The 13,005-nt window shown below is 40.8% G+C and overlaps 1 protein-coding gene across 8 annotated transcripts in view; it reads left to right on the top strand.

Annotated features, from left to right (window-relative positions):
• MCTP1 (multiple C2 and transmembrane domain containing 1) overlaps window positions 1-13,005 on the top strand; it is a 287,127-nt gene that overhangs the window by 188,821 nt on the left and 85,301 nt on the right. Inside the window, exon 15 of one of the 8 annotated variants that reach the window (XM_054186275.1) lies at window positions 5,682-5,992. The exons of the other annotated variants lie outside the window; for them this stretch is intronic. Within the exon in view, the coding sequence (XP_054042250.1) occupies window positions 5,682-5,729 (48 nt within the window). The 3' untranslated portion in view covers window positions 5,730-5,992. Of the gene's footprint in view, window positions 1-5,681; window positions 5,993-13,005 lie in introns of those variants that run through there. 8 annotated transcript variants of the gene reach the window in all.

Here is a 13,005-nt window from a genome sequence, read left to right on the forward strand (position 1 = left end):
TATTGTTCATCACCCCGGTGTATTCGTGTTCTACACTGAGAGGTAATACAATGTTGATGTGAGAGGTTCTGATACTTTTTTTTTTTATTTAAAACTTTGCATTATGAAGATAACACAAATCATGTTTGTTCACTTTTTTAAAAAAAGTAATTGAGTTTAAAATGTCAGACAAACAAGTTAGGGTGTTTTTTTTTCAATTTACAATTGTGCAAATAACATAAGCAAGTGATACAACTCACGTACAGTCAGTGAACTATTGATGATGTATCTTGAGCTCCTCACACATTACTTCTGTTAAATTTTGTTTAGCCCCCTTGGATATTGCATATTTATTCTAAAACTTACTTTGACTATTTCGTGAATGTTTTACATCTCATGAATATAAAATCAGTGTTATTTTGTCCTCCACATATAAATATATGTTACACCTATAACTTTTTTAGAAGTACAAAGCTCTGGACCCAAATAGTTGCTTTCTTACTACGATTTAGTGTTCTTGGTTTAAAAAACAAACAAAAAAAAAACCCCCAACTTTAAAATCAGAAACGCAAGCAGACGAGTACCTTTCAGATATCAGGCTCTGATCATAGTTCAGGTTTTAGTGAATTGATTTTTAGTGATTTAAATGAAACTGCTGTTTCTCCGTAAACATTAGCTTCTTTAATATTAACTTTTATTTTTCTGTTAAATTTGGAAAATTCCAAGCATAATCATAGATTCAGGTGTGTTTCCCAGAGGAGCATCTTCTTATTTTCAAAACATATGACCTACAAACAAGACCAGAGTCCTGGTTTGTTTTTAGCCTGATGGAGTCCCACCAGGAGTAAAAACATATGTATGGACATGCTCTCTGGAACATCTAAATTTATTAAGTTAGATGAAGTACTGACGGTATGGGCCTCTCCACTGTAAGTGTGAACAGGGAATGGTTTTGGTCTTACTTTGAATAATTATAGAGGGAGTTTGGTGACAGTGCTGCTGGCTTGGGTGCCTGAAGCTCAGGTGCCTCAAATTTGGAGAAATCAAACCAGACATTGGAGCTGCACCGAAGCAGTAAATTGAGGTACTTTGGTGTGTTGCTAAATCATGGTGTTTTGCAGGAGGTTTCTTCTATCAGGGCTTCATTTGTACCAAGTGACTTGTTGAGCCCCACTGTAGCCTGTCGCGGGATGGCAGCAAGCTCTTGGTGCTTGGTCGCGGTGTTCATCAGGAGTACAGGAGCTACATGTGCTGTTCAAACCCTCAGGGTTCATATACTTTTCTGATGTCTGTGGTAGCTACACTATGTCTAAATAGACTTGCCTCTGCTTACTTGACAGAGATGATTTGTCATTATTTCAGTTCAAAATGATCAAAATTTCACAGGAAAATGCAGTTTTCTACATAAAACGCAAATGTTCACGTTGCTATTAATGCTTCAGGTAGTAAGTACTCATCCGTCCAAGTCTGATTTTAACACAGATGTGGGACACCCACCTGTTACCAGTGGAAGAAAGGGAAACAGAAAGGCATCCTATTCTTTGGGGCAAATTATGTCTTTCTTGTGGTGCGCTGCTGTGGCCATGGAAAAAGTTGTGTGGCTGTAAAGTTGTAATTGTTTCCAATCATAGAAGAAATTCGGTGTCACAATAAGTAGTTGGAAATACAAACAACACAGAATCTGAGCAGGGAGGTCTATCGTCAGTATACATCATTATTGTAGCTATAGTGTATTGCAGTAGAAACATGTTCGTGCTTTTATTTTTACATATATTCACAGATATATATATATATGTATACAAAGCCTACTTGTCTTAGTTTCCTTTTAGTATTTGTGTTGCTCTCTGGTGGTTGTGGTTGTTGTGGATAAATTACGTCTGCATCAGTGCTGTGACTTCACAGGTGTGTTCCTGCTGTGCATGCAAGTGCATCCCGTGCTTTTCAACCTGATGTTATTCTGTCCAAGGATCAAATATGTTGGGCAAAACCTCGTCTACTGGGAGGTGTCCCTGCCCAGGGCAGGGGGTTGGAATTAGATGATCTTTAAGGTCCCCTCCAACCCAAACCATTTGGTGATTCTACGAAAACATTGATAAAGTTTTTCTTAGCTCAGTGAAATCTACATGAACTTCTTCTGTGGTCATAAACTTTTCATTTAGATGGTTTCTGGAGTTTCATAACTATCATAGGTCCTTGAAAAATCTTGAGGGTGGTTCACTTGCCCATGTAGTGCTGAATTATGCTTGCACTAAGGTTATGCTGGAATTTAATAGATTCTATAAAAAAGCTGTACTTCTATGTATCATTTTCATCTCTTCACTGTTAGACAAGTTGTATCTCCTCTTGAAGTTGTCTCCCAGAGGTTGGAGAATGTCACAGTGAAATGTCAGTGCCAGAAAGGAGATGAGAAATAGACCGTTCTGGAGCTTTGCAACTCTGTAGGCAGACTAATAAAAAATGTATGAGAAGTAAACTTTTAAACTAATCATTTCTTCCTTCCGGTTGGATTTTAAGGCGTACCTTGGTGGATAACGTCACAACAAGGGTTTACAGCCATTTCACGTAAGTTACGTATGTGGGGGCTGGTTTTTCAGACCTCCCTTTGCCCCACATACAGGCCTTACAGTTACCGGCGCCCTTTTCTTGTACCTCACCCCATGTCCCTACCCCCATGTTCTGAAGGGGCTACTGTTGCAGAAGTCCATGGGTGAAGAAATCCTGGCAGGCTAGCTTGGTTTTCAGAAATGCAGTAGGTTAGTTGTAATTCATCAGAGATCTGGAAAGGAGGACTGCTCTTGGAAACCCACAGAAAGCCTTGCGTAATAAGCCACAGTTGTCTGCTTCATGCTCTTCGTGCGCTGCCGTGTTCACTGAAGCTCTTTTCTAAAGTCGTTCTTCTTCGAGAGTCACAATGTTGGGCGTCGAGACCAAAAGTGTTCAATGAAGGGGCTTGCTGGTTATTTATACTCCAGAACTTAGCTGTCTCAGAGCTTTACATTATTTGGGACATTTTAGGAAAGGAAATGCTTTATTAAAGTCTTGGCATGGTTCTTTGTCAAGTCTGTCCAAAGGCACCAGTTCAGTGGCTGTTGTTGCCCATGCTGGACCTAGACGTACAAAAGCCTCTAAGTGTTTTGGTGTTCTAGATTATGCATTTCCTCAACTCAGCAATATTTTACCTGTTTCTGTTGAACTTCGTAAGCTCATCGCCTTCACTGGGGATTTTGCCTGAATTTCTTAAGGTTTTGACTCCTTTTTTTTTTTTCCCCTGTGCCTCAGTAGTTCACAGAACAGATAGCAACAGTTGCTATCCAGACATAATTTTTCATATTTTTGTGCGAATATAATTGTGACGTGTTCTTAGCTGTTATTTTTCAGATATTAAAAGATATTTATAAATAGCTCATGAAACATAGGTTGATCTGTCTAGAGTATGATTTTGGATTTGAGCTATCAGAAGATTTGATATTCTCTCCTCCTTTTTCATATTTATTTCCTGTTAAATAAAGGAAGCGTATAGCACCGATGATAAGTTAATGTTTCAGCACCAGAACAGATTTATTATATCGCATGTATCCCTGTAATGTCTAGAGGCCGATCAAAAATGTGTTACGTGTTTATGCTTCTTAAGCACCTAAATGCAATGGAAAAGAATAGAAGACATAGAGAGAGCCTTTGCTGTAAATTCATTTTTGGTATTTAAAACAGACCTTTGGATTATTTAGCCGTTAATTTTTATATTTTTTTTAATTCAGTAATTAATACGGTGTGTTTCAGGCAGAAGAACTTTATCAGAGTATGCAGAAGTGGATGTTTTTTCTTTCGATTAATCTACTGTGGGCACTGAAATGTCTACTAAATTGGGCCTAATTTCCATCAGCTGCTTGACCAGACAATTTGTGTTCTTGCAGATGTCAGTGGGTGCAACGTAGGGGGAAAAAAGTGTACACTCTTTTTTTCCAATACTGTCATTTCTCACTGTAATGAGCACAAAAATAATTGGACAACTGAGCTATCAGTAAAAGGACACACTTCAATGTGAGTCAATGAATTATTTTACGGGACAAACTTTAATCTTTAAATGTGATTGTAGATAATTTGTGCTACCGTCTGTCCATTTGGAATTCTTTTAGCCTTTTCAGTCGTTATACAGTAAGTGCTGCTGTGTTTAACATTAACATTTGATATTTTACACATTTAATTTCTGTACTGCTGCGTGGTCCTTGGGGAGCTTCGCTCTAGTGCTACATGAGAGAGACAAAGTATTGATCAGTTAACATTTCAGCTACATTTATGTATGTCGCAAAATTAATGAAAATGCCAGACAAAAATGTCAGAGTGCACAAAAAGGTAGAATTTAAATTTGGTAGTTTAATGAAAAGTTTAAGATGTGCATTATCAAAAATGTCCCCTTGCCTTTAAAGTACAATTCATAACTGACTAACTAAAGGGAGCCACATATTTTACTTAGAGGAACATTGAACATGAAATATGGGGGAATATATAATCTTCAAAGTGTTTGGTATCCCAAAATGGCCTCAGTAAAGCACTTTAATTGCCTGCTTGAACGTTTAACCGTTACTCATAAAATAAACTTGTTTCCTTTCTCATTTGGAAGCAGAGTACCCTCACCTGATCACACCCATGCTTTTCAGTACATCCTCAAATTAAAGCCTTCTATGAACACGTTTTTTTTCTATTCCTGCTCTTATTCCTCTGAATCTTTCTGTTCGTGTGTATGCATGCACACAGAAAGTACTTTTCTTTCTTAGGCTGTGAAATATTGATAAAATGACTCGCCCGGGTTCCAAGCCATTTGTCAGGTCTAACTCACCTTCGCTTTGTCTTCTAACGTTACACAATTCATGTGTGAAAATGACATAATAGTGTCCCTGGCCTTTGATTAAGTGTTAGTTCTCTTGCACATACACCACTTAGTTGCGGCGGTGTCATGCTAATTAATTGAAACCGAGAAGGAAACAGGAGAAAAAAAAGAGCTGGTCCCTAGAAGGAAATGAGACAGTAAAGTAATTCTGTCAACTTGCTTAGCTTTTCCCTATTAAAAGGGGAAACGATAACTACTGTGTTATCTCAGAAGCAACTTTCACTAGGAGCTGAAGGACAGAGATTATGTTTTGGGAGAGATTTGGCATGGCACATCAGGAGTGGGAATACACTTGGGTTAGTTATTAAATATTTTCCTTTTTACCCCACGCTGCACTTGTAGGAGAATCAGGATTTTCCAGATATACTTAAGAGCTTTTTGCCATTGTTGATAACATTTTTGAGAATATAATATATAAAAAGCTTCAAATCCCTTTTTACTAAACCTGGGTGAAGCGGGCCATCAGATTGCCTTGGCCGCCTGTTGTCTAGAATTTGAAATTGGAAGAAGTGCTGGTAAGGTAGCTGCAAAAAATTCATCCTGAAAAAGCTTTTCCAAAAATTCCTGTTGACTGTCAAAACTGCCTGTTCTCACAAGAGAGATTTGCAGCAGTAAAGGGATGCGGCGGTGGCAAAGCCGGGTACAAGGTTCATTTCTGATGCAGGTTGCACTTTCAGCTTTTTGTCAGCTCTGTCTTCACCAGCAGGAAAGAGAACGTGGAGCAGACTGCTGTGCTTTTGGGTCTTTTTTCAGAAGTAAAGCAGACAAAAAGAAAAGTGATCTAAGTCCTGTTTCCTCTTTTCCTAATTTTCTATAGACCAGCAGAGCTAATGAGAGACTGCTGCAAAAATACGGTGGGATTTGAGCTTTCTGTGTGCCAGGTTTGGGAAAGCAGGATAGGAAAGAAACAGGTACGTACCAGGTCCTGGTATACGTGACCATTGGGATCCATTAAATTTCATACCTAAAGAGCGTAACAGCACGAGTAGTGATTAAAAAACCCCTCTATACTTAACAATATCAACTGAGGAATGATGCTGGTGTGGGAATACTTGGTGTCATCGCTCCACGTCCCCTGCAGCACTGTGATGACTTTTGGGACGCCGTGTCTTTGTAAATCTGATACAGGGAAAAACTGGGCAATATTTATACAGTTAATAATTTCCTTTATAATTTTATTTTGCTCTTAAAGAATCGCTTTCATTTTACTTCCTTCACGGAGGCAATGCGTACTTGCTAAACCGGGTTAGCTGTGTGATTCTTTGCCTGAGCGCAGATTTGGTGGTGTTTGAGGTACTCTAGAGCATCTTGTGTGCTGCCCAGCTGCTGCTCCAGGAGGGCATGTGCCTGACTCAGGTTCTGTGTCACTTCTGCCATCACCATCCAGGTGACGGAGGTGCCCACCCCAGGGTGTCTAAATGGCACCAGCTCTGCCTTTAGACACTTTATTTGATCCTTTTAGTGTTTATTTTACCTGCATATTGGTTTTAGGTACTTACCTAGATTCCAGTCTGAGTTCCTCATAACCTGAGTGTTCAATGTCAAAACCACCTGTGCAGTGTGGAGAAATACTTTCCTTATTTTGCATGAACAATTGAGGTAAAGAGCTTTTAGGATTTCTCCAACAGCAAATACACAGTAGAATAGAGCATTGGTGTCCCAAGCCTCGGACTCCTCCCTTCACTGCCAGATCATTCTTCCCACCTATTTTTCTTTTCTCCCGACTTAGAAAACTGACAACTTTGCAGTGGAAGTATTTGGTTTTCAAAGCTTTTAGAATGCTCTTATAGCTTGATTCACCAAAAGGTCTGATGCACCAAAATGTGGTTGATCAAAAATTATAGAGATTAACAAAACTATTAGTTACTGTCCAGTGTTTAGTTTGCCCAAAAAGGTCTAAAAATGAGCTTACATTTCATCTGAAGGCAGTGATGGGACTGGATATCTGGGCAGCCAGTCTGCCTGAGTTGCAGTGTTGGTCTGGAGCACATTTCCTGTGTTCGAGGCAATCCCCGGCTGCCTGGTGTCACCAGAGGAGTTTCAGGGTGGTCGCGTTGGACCCAGCGTGGCTCTGTGTCCCGAGAGGGGACATTCCATCACATATTCCAACTTGTACTTTCCTCTGGAGTGTCCAAAACACTCCTGAATAAAAAGCTTTGCACTTGAAAGACTTCAGATAGCACTGATATTAAATTGGAATAATTATATAGTACCGGTGTTCTGAGGAGAAAGTAGGTGTGTACCTTATCATCATTGGCTTCCCAAACTGCTATTTCACAGTCGTTGCAGGAAATCTTGGCCGTTTCAAACTCCATTACTTAAATAGTGCACATGGGTGGATTATAAAATATGGTACTTTTTCATCAGCCTTTGGTTGTGAGTCATACGAGAACCAACACATTATAAAATCATGTTACAAAGAGTGTTTTACTTCCTTTTTATTTTAGCAGCAGTAGGCATTCTAATGGTTTGCTTTGAAGCGGAAGGACTGTGGGACGCACTGATTTTACTGGGCCAGTCAATAGTTAATGTAATGTAATGTTTTGCAAAAAGTTTCAGTGTGGTGAAGACAGAAGCAATAACCAGGAATGTCGCATGCTAGTGAGGAAAGCCCAAGTAAGGAAAATCAAACAGAGGTGCAACGTTTTGAAAAGAGACAATGTGCAAAAGGCTTAGAAAGGACAGCTTGTTCCGAAACGAAGCTGCCACTTTCTTCATAATGTTCCTTAAGAAATCTCCAGCGTGCTCATCCCTGCGGAGCAGTCGCTTCTTCAGTAGGTATGTAGCCGGTAGGGGAAACTGTAAGCATCTGTGCCTGGGTGGAAGAATGAAGTAAAAACAAGTAATTTTCAATATGCTGGATTTTACTGGAGTGAAAGCACTCTGTAATGTTTCAAGTATGCATCATGAAAATACTTGTCCTGCTTATATTGTTTAACTTGCCATTTTATAATTTCAGTTTTGATTGCACAACGTGAAATGCGGACCATTAATATAAAAAAAGGCTTAGAGCTTATTTTGTTTCTACTAGTGCCGCACATGCTGTATTACTAACAGCAGTTGGGTTTATTGCTGTTGTAAATAAGGCCTCTACAGACAAACACCCCAAAGTAACTACTGCAACAGTTACAGGGGAAGTTTTGTCCTTTTTTCCTAGAAGAGGACTGTCTGCCACACACAGCTTTATCCTACATTTTTGGCAAAAAGAGATGCTGCAGTACAAAAGTGGCTGGTTTGCGCGAGAGGGAGTTGGGAAGCTGGGCGATAGCTGGTGGGTGGCGATAGCTGGTGGGTGGCGATGCTGCTCGCAATGGTGACATCCCAGACCAGCGGCGCTGGCGGGGAGAGTGAATGATGGCTCTGTTCCCCTCAGGACAGCAGGAAACAGAAGTGGAAAACGGCTGTTTCATTCTGCTGTCCCCTTTCTTGTGGCCCCTCTGCCTTCCTCCTGGGTGTGAGGTGGACTTCCCATGCAAGAGTCTTTATTTTCGCCCAAACTCTGTTAAGAACTATGTGGGACAGTCCTATGAAGGAGCTGGGCATTTACACCTTCAGCAGGAAAGCTGCGGGTTTCCGCAGTCAGGGAAACTTCCCTGTGAGGGGGCGTGAGGAGGCGGCAGGACGAGAAGCTGCCCTTGGCTTGGGATAACGCGTCTCGGGGTATGGTGCGGACCACCTTTATTTTTTATTGCAAGTGGACAAACTGCTGAAGCGTGGTGTTACAGAAGAATACTTGGGAAATTTACACGGGGTGGGTTTTTTTTGGTTTTTCTTCTAAATCAGGCATGAGATACACAGCACATTATTAACGTTATCTTTATTGTGTAGTTGACTCACAGTAAACATTATTTCCACCCAGGGTGTTTTCCATACCTGAAGAATTAGGATTAAATCCATTCTTTCAGGAAAAATGATGCTTCTCTAAACTACCTTTCCACGTGTTTTCTCCCTTTTCACCCCAGGCGTCGGGCAGATCAGTATCTGGGCAGAAAATTTGCTTAAGCTTCTTAATTAAAGGCCAAACAGATGGTTGCAAAATTGTGGAGAATATCCTCGTTATTGGTAATCCATGCTGTTTGTAAAGGTTGGGTGTTTGCAGTGGCCTCTCTTGCACAGTAACTTTGTGTACTGGTCACAGCAAGGTAAAGAGGAGCAAAACCTGCCTTGAAGATCCTTTTAGTTAAGTATTGATGCAAGAAACAATGTTGTCTAGATAGGTTTTTTTAAGGCATAAAACACTCAGAGTATCGGCGGAATGTTAATTTTTTACCAAGTATTCTTAAGTGAGTTAGCGTCTGCAGGAAAGGAGAATTTCAGCTGGCCTTGAAATAAAAAGCCTGTAAGCCTCATAGCCACTTACTTGATAGAAACAGCTTTTGATGTAAACAGCTTTTTTTTTTTTTTAGTTTATTTAATTTTCAAAAGAAAAATAACAGGTGTTTATATCCCAAAATCTGTTTGTAACTTTGGAATAAACAAGGAGACATGATTTAAAAGCACAATTTATTTATTCATTTTGGTTTCACTGGTAGATTTTATTTACTCCAGAGTAAATACTTTAGTATTTACTAAAGTAAAATACTTTATCCAGTAGTGATAACTAACGTTGTGACCAGAATTGTTACCGAAGAGAAAAAGAATGTAATAACTGTAGGCCAAATGGCGGCAGCTGATACCGAGCAGAGTTGCAGCTGCCTGGCGGATCTCTGGAGTTTGCACGTTTCCACGGATAACCCCAGCACAATTACGGTAGCTCTGAAGTTGCGAGATGCCGACTGCTTTCCAGAGGTACAAGTACTCTTAAGAAGAACCCTCTGATTGGCCAAAGCAAAGAATTGGCATAATTTAGGGGTGCTTGTTTGAGATTGACCACTGCTCTCAGAGCTATTGTTAGGACTGCAAAGTTATCTGTTAAAACTGGTATTATGCAATTGGAACTTCTTGGGCAATTAACGTGTGGCGCCAGCTGAATGGGAGACATGATTTTCTCTCCCCGGCCACACAGTAGCTGTGATTAGATGTGCCTGTATTCCAGTCCTAATTGACTGGCCTCCGTAAGTAGACGCTGCTCATTAATGAACAGAGACAGACACTTCCTAACCCCATTAAAAAAAATAAAAAGGTAGCAAAGAAATGTGCTCAAAAAGGGATAAAATTAATTCTGCTTTGATAGACTGAGTACATATTTGGCATTCGTTGCTACAGGAACCGGCACCGTATACTCGGGAAAGCTATGATTAAAAAAAAAAAAATACAATCAAGCCAATATTAATGCATATCTGTGATTCTCTGCTCTCAGTGCGTCTCCTCTAAATCGTAACTTGAGGGGTAAACATGCTAAGCTGAAGGTAAATCTCTGCTTTCAGAGTAGCCCTGGCAGGCCTAATGTGCGCGTCTTTGCTGTTCCCGTGCATTCCCCTCCGTTCTGAAGCGCGGGAATGCACAGTGTCTGCTTAGCTCGAGATGCTCCTTTCTGGCCTGTTCTCAGCTCAATAAAGCGAGCTGGTGCGGGATTTCTGATCTCGCCCCGTCTCTCCTGAGGTCTGTCTCTCCCTGGCGCTTGTTGATGAGGGAGAGGGAAAATCTCTTCCTTATCTCAGAGCAGAAGGCACAGGTGTACGCGTTGGAAGCTCTATTTTCCAATGACAAATGCGTCAATTTCCAGGAAAAGCATATTTTTAATAATTAAAATCAGATAATTCCTTTGAAGATGAGTGATCAGCACTGTAAGGGAAAATGCTAATGATTACTTAAGCTTCTTTTCATTAATAAAGAAAGAATGAGTATTTTCTGTTTGGTATACAATATTCTTTTTGCTGTTTTGCCTTGAAGAACCTCTGGTGCCAGCATACACAGTGTCCATTTCACATGGTTGAAAAATTTAAAAGTAGGTATTTCTAATGTTTCTGCCATCTCAGTCATTACTTGCTTAAAGCATCACTGTTAGGAGACGGATTATGAGTTAATAAAAATGTCGTAGTATTAGTGTATAAAACACAATATAATTTTCCCAAGATAATGATTAACAGCGTAAGGCCACATTAACAACACTTAATGCTTATTCCCTAAATGTGCTTGACTTTCATCTTTTAGGAGGAGTCTCACAGTATTGTAGCAAGTAAACACAGAAACATTTTGGAGTGATTTATTTTAAAGAGGAGGTAACTAATGAAATCCCTCGTTCGAGCTTTGTCGCTGTGTTATGTCACTGTCCTCGTAGCGTTACAGCTTCACATCAATCTGAATAGTGTTTTTAATACTGGATATTAATATTCCCTGGTGCAACTCCAGTGAAACACATTAAAAAGTTATTTATTCATCACAGTCTATTAGCTAGAGCATTTGGAAAATAACTTCAGTGTGCTGGTAGGTCATTATTATGCCAGTATTGCTTTCATGTACACCAGTCACTTTGGGTGTGTGTTGTGGTTTTTTCACCTTTTAAGACGTTTTTGCTTTGTTCCAAGGCTGCTTCAGGTTTTTATTAGCTACCTTGATTCCATCAGCGCAAGCAAGATGCATCTCTATAAATTATTGATTGTGCTGTGCTTATTCGGGGTGGAGAACCCCGTCTGGGGGAGGGGGGTCACCTACCGCAGCGGGGCCGCCCCCACCAGACCCCCCCCAGCACCTGCAAACCGAGCCCCGTCCCATTCACCGCTGCAAGAACGGGGCCATTGTCGCGGGAAGGAACGCCGGTTTCGGGGGGAAAACTATTCCAGTTCCACTTCTGAAGGAAAGACAAGGCTGTTATTACTCCAGGGATATTAGGCATCACGGCTTTTTTGAGAAAACAAATTTGCTGTAACTTTATCTGTAATTTAGTACCGCACGGGTGCGAATAGAGTCTACATTGTATGGAAGAGGGCGCAGCAGTAAGGGTTTGTTAAAGCCATAGAAGGGTTGGGTAACCATTATATTTCCGAAAGCAGCCTTATCAGAGCCATAGGTTATAAAAAAAAAGTAAAAAATTCATTGCAGCCTTACCATTAACTGTCTGTTTTGAATTTGCTTTACACTTACTGTTGAAGAGGTAAGGTTTCTGTCTGTATGGAGAATATGTCAAAATCACAAGTTTCCCAAAAGTGAACGTACACATTTTGCCTTGACCAACAGCCCACCCAGCGAAGGGTTACGGTAAAGGCTGCTCAGATCTTTTTCTGCAAGGTTTGGGTTTTTTTCCTTTCTCACAGTAAGTTTAGCAGAGCCTTGCCGTTCTCAAGTTCCGCTTTCCTGAAGAATATGGTGTCAAAATGATTAAATATAATTTCCCTTTTGTTGGTTGATTCCTGATTGTCAGCATTTGATAGGAAGAAATGATACTGTTTAAAACCTTGCTCCTGCATGGAAAGGAAAAGTTAGCCTTTGCAAATGGTGCTTGAAGCTGGTCCAAATCATTCGAGTGTTTTACTCTATCAAAGTTCATTTTTAGGGCTGCTGCCCTACATTCTGATTACGTAGCAAATGCGCAAACTACTTTCTTCGTATTCTTTCTCTTTTTTTCTTTTCTTTTTTTTTGTGTGTAATTAATAGAAAGACATTCCAACCCGGTTGTCGGAGTTTGACCTTGGTGATGAGCAAAAGTTAAAGTTAAGAACTTAATGTGGTTTCTAATCATCTGGCAGCTGTCATTAGCGAGTGACAAAGTGGTTAATCCCCCCCGGCTGCCCCATTCTCCCGAAGCTGAGGCCGGCTCCCAGCCGGAGCGGGAGCTGGGAGCGCATCCCTGACCCGGGAATCTCTGGTTTCGCATGCTTCATTGCCTCCGGATCGCGGCGCTCACCCTTCTGCTCCCTCACTGGCAATGTCTAACATGCCTAATTTAAATTAAATTATTTCAATTAAATCGCTCAACTGTTTCTCGCAGCGCAGGGTGGTTGGGAACTGGTAGCTGGCGGTTTTAAAACCAGGTGTTTCGACTCGGATTGGACCAAAGATAGTCGGCCAGTCCCGACCGCGGTGGGTTCTGGCGGAGACAGAGCAAAAGGTGTACGTGAGGAGGTGGTCGCAAATTAAACTAGAACCCGGACTCATAGCGATTATTGTTACAAGCATCGTTAGTGTCCCTGCTGGTATGTGTCCCTCAATGGCGTGCCACACACAGGCAGCGGTTCCACAGTTTGCAGAGAAAGAGGCGAAAG

The sequence above is a fragment of the Rissa tridactyla genome, chromosome Z, assembly GCF_028500815.1.
Source record: "Rissa tridactyla isolate bRisTri1 chromosome Z, bRisTri1.patW.cur.20221130, whole genome shotgun sequence".
Lineage (NCBI taxonomy): Eukaryota > Metazoa > Chordata > Aves > Charadriiformes > Laridae > Rissa > Rissa tridactyla.